At 41.5% G+C, this 8,911-nt stretch overlaps 1 protein-coding gene across 2 annotated transcripts; it reads left to right on the plus strand.

The window, feature by feature from the left end:
- Nucleotides 1–1,063: 1,063 nt before the first annotated feature.
- LOC148013665 (pentatricopeptide repeat-containing protein At3g16610-like) lies at nucleotides 1,064–6,041 on the plus strand. 2 transcript variants are annotated; one of them, XM_087667823.1, is made up of 3 exons: nucleotides 1,064–1,335; nucleotides 1,767–1,831; nucleotides 1,933–6,041. In XM_087667823.1, the coding sequence occupies exons 1-3, from the start codon at nucleotides 1,230–1,232 to the stop codon at nucleotides 4,462–4,464; spliced, it is 2,703 nt and encodes a 900-aa protein (XP_087523949.1). In that variant the 5' UTR covers nucleotides 1,064–1,229; the 3' UTR covers nucleotides 4,465–6,041. The 2 variants fall into 2 exon arrangements, with proteins under 2 accessions (XP_087523949.1, XP_087523950.1); XM_087667824.1 differs by having other exon boundaries at nucleotides 1,948–6,041.
- Nucleotides 6,042–8,911: the final 2,870 nt, after the last annotated feature.

Genomic DNA, 8,911 nt, shown 5'->3' on the forward strand with positions numbered 1-8,911 from the left:
CGCGCCAAAAATGTGTTTTGAGCGTTTGTATGGCCTTCGGGAGTTTGCATGGCAGTGGTTTGGGTCAATCAAAGTCTATAGGTTAAAAATTTGAAAAAATCCAAATTCGGCCCAGCAAGTCCAAATTGTAGGGGTTGAATGTTCGATTCGGCCCGTCCGAATGGCCGAGGGCCAAATGAGAAAGGGTCAAATGCAACTGGTCCAAATGTCAAATTTGGCCAATCCGATTGTGGTTATTCAAGGGCCGAATGGTCAAATGGTAGTGGGCCGAATTGACCGGGCCGAGGACTGAGTGAAGTGGGCTGAATGCATAGTTGGTTCGAATGGTAGATTCGGCCGGGCCGAGTCCTAAGCGTCCGAATGGTGGTGGGCCGAATGGCTGAATACAAGAGGGCCGAGGCCCGATTCTAGAGTTTGGCCCAGAATCGCTATCACTCGGGCGGGCCGAACCTAGTCCTCCATGAGGTCATGTGTAATTTTCATGAGCCAGATTCTTTCTAGTTGGGACAGGTTGAATTTCCTTGTTATTTCCTCTCGTTGAAGCCATGTAGTGCACTGAACATCCTAGATATCAACCCACACTATGAGACCTTTGATGTTCATGGAATTTGCAAGCTTGGTGTTTTTGTGAATTGGCGCAAACAAGGGATTACAGGCTAGGGGAAAGAACCATATATTTCTTCTAAGTGATGTGTCACTCCTTGTTCCCCTTGAGTTCCAGTCTACATTGTTCAGTATCTTTTGCCATTGTTTGACCAAACCTTGAGTGATCTCCGAAGAAGGTATCTTGATTGACAAGTGGGGATAGGCCAAGACATCCTGCCATCCGACGCCAACCCATCTCTTTCCTTTCATTTTAGTAGTCACAATTCAGTGTCTCATTAACACCATCCATGGTTGCGCTCCATCTAGCCTCCTAGAGAGGGCCATAGTGAGAGTTTGTGCCTTGTTGGCCAATGAATCATGTTTGCTTTTACATGTAAGGTTTTTCCTCATTTTATTTGCTCACGTTTTACTTTTGACAGCCATATATTAGAATAGTCGTAACAAATGGGTTGTTCTTTGGGTCTTTCCATGTTTGGAGGACCATAGCCATTATCGCTTCCCAAAATAATGTGTTGCTTGGACGCCGGTCGTACTGTTGACATGAGAGCGTATCGCATCATTAAAAGGTCCATCAAAACCAGGAGGAGGAAGAAAAATCGGGCAGTGGCAGCCCAGCGCGAGGAATGGAAGCAGTAGCCTGGCACCGTGGAAGCTCCATGGACATGAAATTGCCAGTCATGGAGCTCAAATTGCCAGTGCGGGATGCAGCAGCCAGTGCCTCCATCTCATGTCAGAGTTCTAACTTTGCTCAGTCTGAAGGATTCTCTTTCTTGTCTGTTTCTGTTGCTCCTTCTCACCTTCTCAATTCCTTAGTAGAAACCGGCCCATCGAGACATGCTAATGGTATATAGGATGCTGTGTATTAAGTGCAATCACTGGATGCCTGCATTTCTGTTCCTATGGAGGTCTGTTATGTCGGGGAAGATTGCTTCTGATGGCTATTGTTGCCATAAGTTATGTTGTTTAGGACGCTGTGTTTTGAGTGCAATAAACGAATGCTTGCATTTGTGCTCTTGTCCCAATTTCTGCTACTATGGACGTCTGGTATGTAGTGGTAGATTGCCTCTGATGGCTATTGTTTGTCATAACTTTCACTTTGTGGATTGGCCTTCTGATGTATCTGCCTTTTTTATACCATTTACATGATGTTTTGCCTGCAGATTTATATTATAAAAAAGGCAAGAATGAGTCTTTTCAGCAACTAATGGACATCGGAAAACTCATAGTAAGAATCATTACCAGTTTGCATGCAGCTGTCTATAACCATCCACTTACTCTTTTTGGTTGTAAACAATATGGGCACTGTTCTTATTCATTGACAATCAGGGGTATGGTCGACAGAAAAGATCAGAATTCAGTGTCAATGTTGCAACCCGTCCATTTCCTATAGGGTTTTTGGAGCAGGAAAGTTCTGTTGGAACTTTAGGGGACTTCGAATGGAAAAGCAGGGAGACAGAGAGCCATTTAATGCCCCTTCCTGGCACATCAAACACTCAACCTCTGCAAGAGAATGTCTGTTGGGAAATGCTGGCCCTCCAGGAGGCACTTGATTTATTAGAAAAACGGGATGAGATTGACCTAATAGACCACCTTGTGTTCATTCTTAAGAAGTGCAGAAGGAAGCGAGATCTGAGGTATGCAGAACGCTTTCATGTGCGAGTCTGTCAGTTTGGGTTGGAAACCCATGCCATGCTTGGAAACCACCTTGTTCCACTTTATGTAGACTGCAGGAATATGTCTAAAGCTGAGTCTGTCTTCTGCAAGTTACCTGGTCGGAATGAGTTTTCTTGGAGCTCACTAATATTAGGGTATGCAGAGTATGGTGAATTACACCATGCCCTTATCCTGTACTACAAAATGATTGAGGATTCTGTGAATCCCACCAGGCACACATATTTGTCTATGCTGCAAGAGTGCTCTAGGAGCAAATGTGTTGAAATGGGACAAAAAATACACATGGAAATTGCAAAGGAGGGATTTGAAGCAGATATCTATGTGGGTAGCACATTGGTGGATATGTATGCCAAGTGTTGCTCATTTGCAGAAGCAGAATATGTGATGGAGGGGCTCCCTGATCGAAATGTGGTAACATGGAATGCACTAATCACAGGATATGCAGAACATGGGTATGCAGAGGAAGCACTGGATTGTTTTGAACAGTTGAAGCTGACAAATGTGTCCCCTTCTGTTGTAACATACATTAGCACTGTGAAAGCTTGTGGCATCATAGGTTCTCTAGCTAGGGGTCAAGAACTGCATGCTGAAATCATTGAGCAGGAGTTGGAAACAGATCATATATTAGGAAGTACTTTGCTGGATATGTATTCCAAATGTGGATTACTTGTTGATGCACAGTGCATGTTTGATGAGCTTCAACTGCGGGATGCAGTTTCGTGGAATGCATTAATTGCAGGATATGCTGACCATGGCTTTGGTGAAGAAGCTTTGAATTGTTTTGAACAGTTACAATCCACTCAGGTTTGTCCGGATGCTTCCACATATCTGGCTAGCTTGAAAGCTTCTTGCAGCATTGGAGCCATGGGAAGGGGCCAGGAACTGCATGCTGAGGTTGTAAAGGAGGGGCATGAAAATGATTTTTCCATTGGTAGCACACTGATAGATATGTATTCTAAAAGTGGTTTGCTTGCTGATGCACAGGAAGTATTTGATGAGCTTTCAACCAAAGATGTGGTGTCATGGACTGCATTAATTGTTGGCTATGTTGAGCATGGTCTTGGAGAAGATGCTTTGAAGTGCTTAGAAAAAATGCAGTCGGAGGGTGTGTCTCCAGATAGCGTTGCGCTAGGGTGCTGTTTGAAAGCATGTAGCAGCATAAGAGCCATAGATAGGGGACAAGAACTACATGCTGAGATTGCTGTAGAGGGGTTTGATGAAGATCCATTTGTTGCTAATTCTTTGGTAGACATGTATGCGAAGTGTGGTTGGCTTACTGAAGCACAGGAGCTGTTTGAGCAGCTGTCAATTCGTGATGTAGTATCTTCCAGTGCAATAGTTGAAGGTTTTGCTAAAGTTGGACTAGGTGAAGAAGGTGTTGACTATCTACAAGATATAAATACCGAAGCTTTATCTGGAGATAATGCAACATTAATTGCTTGTTTGAAAGCCTGTGGAAGCTTGGGTGTCATTAAGAGAGGCCAGGAATTTCATACCGAGATCATAAAAATGGGAAAGGACAAGCTTTCTGTCAGAAGTAGTGTAATGGCTTATGGCAAACGTGTCTCACACACCCCTAAGGTGCTCTTATCTGCCATTGTTGACATGTATGGGAAATGTGGAAGCATGGCTGATGCTCACCATGTCTTTGATAAAATGCCAACAAGAGATCTCGTAGCCTGGAATGCATTGATGACTGGTTATGCTCATCAAGGAGAGAGTGAACTAGTGTTTTCTCTCTTTGAGAGCATGAGAAATGAAGGTGTGCAACCAAATGGTGTCACTTGGTTGAATCTTCTCTCTGCATGCACTCATGTTGGTCAACTGAGTAAAGGGCAGGAGTACTTTGAAGACATGGGAAGATCATATAGCCTTATCCCTTCACTTAAACACCATAATTGTATGGTTGATCTGCTTGGACGGGCAGGCCAGCTGGATGAAGCCATCAATTTGATAAAACATATGCCTGTGCCTCCTGATCTGGCGATTTGGAGCACACTACTGAGTGCTTGCCAAAAGTGGGGTAATTTAAAAGTTGCCAGGGAGGCTTTTGAATCTGTGGTGACACTGGACAAAAGCCATTCTGCAGCGTTCATATTAATGTCAAACATGTATGCTGATACGGGTCTTTGGGAAGAGGCAAAGCATATCAAAGAAATGAGATTGCTTTTAGAAGCATGCTAAAGTTATGATAATTTGCAGTTACTTGATTGAAGTTCTTCATGTAGGAAACTCGCAAGAAAAGCTGAATTGTGCATCATTAGTAGTTGGAGCATGGAAAGCCCTTGAACGTAAGCCAACTAGATTACTGGTCATTTGTGGAAAGGGAGTAGCAAGCTGGTTTTGCTCCACTCCACGGGAATAGGTTACAGGCAATCCTGATGGAGGAACATGAAATCATTACTATTCAAAATGTGTGCAGATCACATGTTTAGGCATGTTCATCTGCATATAAAGCTATAAATGTATACGTATGTAGAATTGTAAACTCACACAGACTTAGATGTACCAACGCTCAAATACATGCATGCATAAATTGCAGGGGGGGTGGCCAATTTGAAATTCTGAGGTAACATTCAAAGACAATATCCTTCTGTGGATGGATTACACCCCGTCTGTGAGAACAAGAGAGCTAATAGAGGGTGTAGAAAGTACAAACAACACAACTGACAAGTATCTTCTGAGAAGAATGGTGAATGAAAGCACAAGTGAGGTATGAGATATGATGGATGCTTGAGGAGCTGATTTAGCCAATTGCAATGTAGCTGGGCAGAAGTGAAGGCTTGAACTGAGGTGAGATAAGCTCACACAGGCCTCTATGACTCGTGTGTGGGCTGTGGAGTGCAGAGGAGTGGATGACACCACGAATTGGCAAGGTCAGTGTCTTGTACTGGGATGGGTCCCAGAGAGAGCACCCAACCACCTGTTCATGTCATCATCTCAAGGGAACTGTGCTGAGGATGCTGGTAGCAATGGAGGACTGGGAACACACCAATCTGGTGCAGGGCTGGTGATGTGGCAGACTGGAAACGCATGAGATCGATGCAGGAATTGAAGCATGACCTCCCAAGACAGCAGTCAATACTGATCTGGAAGGTCCAACAGCAGTGTTTTGATGATGAGATGGGAGTGTGGCAGTCTGGTATCATTTGGAGCAGTCCAACAGCAGCCTGCTCCTGTGTTTGGGTGCAGAACACCCTAGGCAGCTGGAGATGTTGGCGTTTGGCAGTAGTAGGAACAGCTAGCAGGACAGCAGATCAACTGCAGATGACAACACCTATGATGAGCAGTCTGGTATCATCTGGAGCAGTCCAACAGCAGCTGCTCCTGTGTTTGGGTGCAGAGCAGCCTAGGCAGCTGGAGATGTTGACGTTTGCCAGCAGTAGGAACAGCTAGCAGAACAGCAGATCAACTGCAGATGACGATGCCTATCTTGAATGCAGGTTGTGGAAGGACAAAGGCAGTCATGGGCAACAGCTAAGCTGCCAAAAAGTGGGATGAAGGTGATAGGGTGAAGAGTGGCTCCCATTAGTTAGAGTTGGGCAGGTGAAGGAACACCCAACAACAACTTTTTAGGGCTGCACAGAGAGCCAAACAAGACTACTAATAATTTGTGCTTAATCAAGGCCTAATTTTTCATTGTTTAACATCCTCTCTTAGGCCCAGAAAAGGGAGCTGAGGAGGTAATAATAAGGCTCAAATGTGTGTCTCTTTTTTTAAATAAAAAAGTTGAAGCAGAATATCAAAATACATTTTACATTTTTGACATTCTATATAATGTTTTATGTAATATTAACCAAAAAACGTTCTCAGATGGCATTTTTCTTCAACTGGAGGAGCCAATACAGGAAAATGCAGCAGTTGATGCCTTGAGCGGGAAGGCATTCATAAGGCAACAGTCATGGAAAAGGTTGTTCAAGAAGGGAGTATGACCAACGAGCAGGCCAAGATAAAAGGCTATTATGTTGGTGATGGATATCTTATACTTTCAAAATCGACCTTGCATTTCAAAGGGTCAAGAAGTTAAGGCAAAGATCTTGTGGGAAGCACAAGATAATCCCATATCCAGACAACTAGATATGCAAAGACCCTTAACGTTGTTTAAATAAGGATGTACTACATTAGGTAACCCTATGCATGTGTTGTCAAATGATTAGGGTAGAAAGGATCAAGATGCTAGGGGAACTTCAACCTATGCATAGTCCACAAATGAAGTGAGAGTCCATAAGCATAAATTTTGTAGTTGGCCTACTACGTTTGTAGATGAATGTGACTCAATCATGGTGGTGGTAGACAAACAAACAAAGGTGACTCATTTGATTATAGTCATGACCAGCTACAATATCGTCAAACTACATGGCCTATCAAAAAGTATAGTCAATGATAAGGACTCCAAGTTGTCAAAACTTGGTTATCCTTCACTAGCACTTGTCATCCTTAGTCTAATAGTTAAATTGAGAGGGTAAACCAAACCATTGAAGATTCCTAAGGGCTTACTATGTAAGAGAGCCTAGGAGGTGGTGGATTATGTGTACAATGCTATGTATCAATAAGCAATCAAGATAACCCAATTCCAAGCTTTCTATTGCCAAGAGTGTTGAACTCTACTCGTATTTTTTACCCTATCCTCAAAGTAGAAGCTTATAAAGCAAAGTCTAGGCCATTTGCCAAGACATTAAAGCAGTTTAGGACCGACAAATGTCTACTCAAATCTAAAGAATAATAAACGTAATTAAAAAAGAAAACATGGTTATTCTTAAGGGTTCGACTTCAGAAAAGTCCACTATAGTTAAGGAGTACAAGAAGCTTAGTCCAAGATAGTGTGGGTCGTATGAGATAATTAAGTCTCTGGGAAGGAAGATTAAAAACTCAAGGTCCATAATATATTTCATGTACAGTTACTCGAGTCCTCTGTATAGATGATAAATAGATTATGATGCTAGCTCAAGGACTTCTCGAAATACAACAAGAAAAGATCCTTGATACAAGAGAAATGTCCTTTAGATCTCACATTCTATGAGAACATCTCATGCAATGGAAGGTCTAACCCAAGAAAACACCACATAGTTGCTCTCGAGATGTGCATATCTGTATTTTCCTAAGGAAGGATGTGGCGTATCCATTAGCTACTCTTATACTTACACAAAGCCATGTATTTCAAGTTTTTGTTTTAGACCTTTGAAGTTGATGCATTATTTGAGAGAAGCATCCTTCTTCTTTTGGAAGTATAAGCATTTCCCAAAGCGAGTTACTTGAGTGGACGAATCCTTGTTCAATTAACTATCTTAGTTGCTCCTTAAGTTCAATGGCTTTTGGGACAAACATTTTGTAAGGCCTCTTAGGCAGCATCGGTTTGCTTCATGGATTAGCTAAATTTTATGGTCATTATTCTTGTTTGGGAAAAAGCTAGTCATTTCTTTAGAGAGTAAATCATCAAAATTGTTGATCTAAGAGGTTTCCTTAACTTCCTTAGGCTCTTCGAATTTGTCCAACCTGATTAAGTAGATCAGTTGTCGTTTACTTAACACCTTTTGGAATTGGCTAGCTTTACCTAATTAGATCGTGTTACTTCTAGTTCCACTATTGAGGTTTTGAAATGTAACTTCTTCTTTGGCACATAGGATTTGAGCCTTGTTTAGTTAAGCCAATTCGTACCCAATATATGATTATAGCATCCTAAAGGTAGTACTTGAAAAAGTATCTATACTTGTCTCCTTGTCCAATTCAAATTTGCTTTGTTCTACAATATTTACGGATGTTATTTCTTTTCTATTGGCTGGCCAACTCTACAATCATTTCCTTTGTCATTTTAATATTTAGATGCAACCTTCTTACATGCAACCTTTTTACTATCTTTGGAGATAAAAAAGAGTTAAGCCCTTCCACAATCAATTAGAAAATTAAAATATTTATCTAGGTAAGTTAATGGTGTTTGAATGAATGAACATTGGTGGTCAGCTCCTTTGGCAAATGGATTCTTGTTCCACCTCATCACCTATGGTGAATTCTTTTTAGATAGTATCATGGAATTGACTCAAGCTCATGTTGTTGTTCCCCTTATCTCTTGGGTTGATTGCCAATTGATTGAAGTTTGGGTGGTGAATATAATCTGCCCTTTTACATTGAATCTTTTCATACTAGGAGCATTGTTTATTCCCCATGCCTCTTTGTTTTAGGAGGATTGCGAATGGCCTCACCATTGTTCATTTTGGTTCCTTAGTGGTTCCTTCCATAGACACAACTTCTTTAGCGATTCTGAGAGGTTGTTGTGGGCTTATATGATGCATCATGTATTAGTTGCAAAGGGGTTTTGGAACATTGTGCATGAAATACAAAGACGTTGAGAGACTTGGTACATATGGCCAAAAGACATCGATTCTTAGAAAAACAAGAGCTCATAGCATGGAGATATGAATTTTTGAAGAAAATGATGAAAAGAAAGAGAGAAGGTAATAGATTGCAATAATAAAGAACAAACGTATTTCAACCCCAATGGTAGCTTATGGATAATTCATATAATCTTGTCTTTAAACCACATATATCATATAGATCAACATATACATCATTTTTTGAGACTATTGCTAATCATAAACCCAACTATATTAGTCCCATATGAAAATAATACACCATA

The sequence above is a fragment of the Lygodium microphyllum genome, chromosome 26 (genome assembly GCF_053477565.2).
Source record: "Lygodium microphyllum isolate KBCC chromosome 26, Lygodium_microphyllum_v1.1.10, whole genome shotgun sequence".
Lineage (NCBI taxonomy): Eukaryota > Viridiplantae > Streptophyta > Polypodiopsida > Schizaeales > Lygodiaceae > Lygodium > Lygodium microphyllum.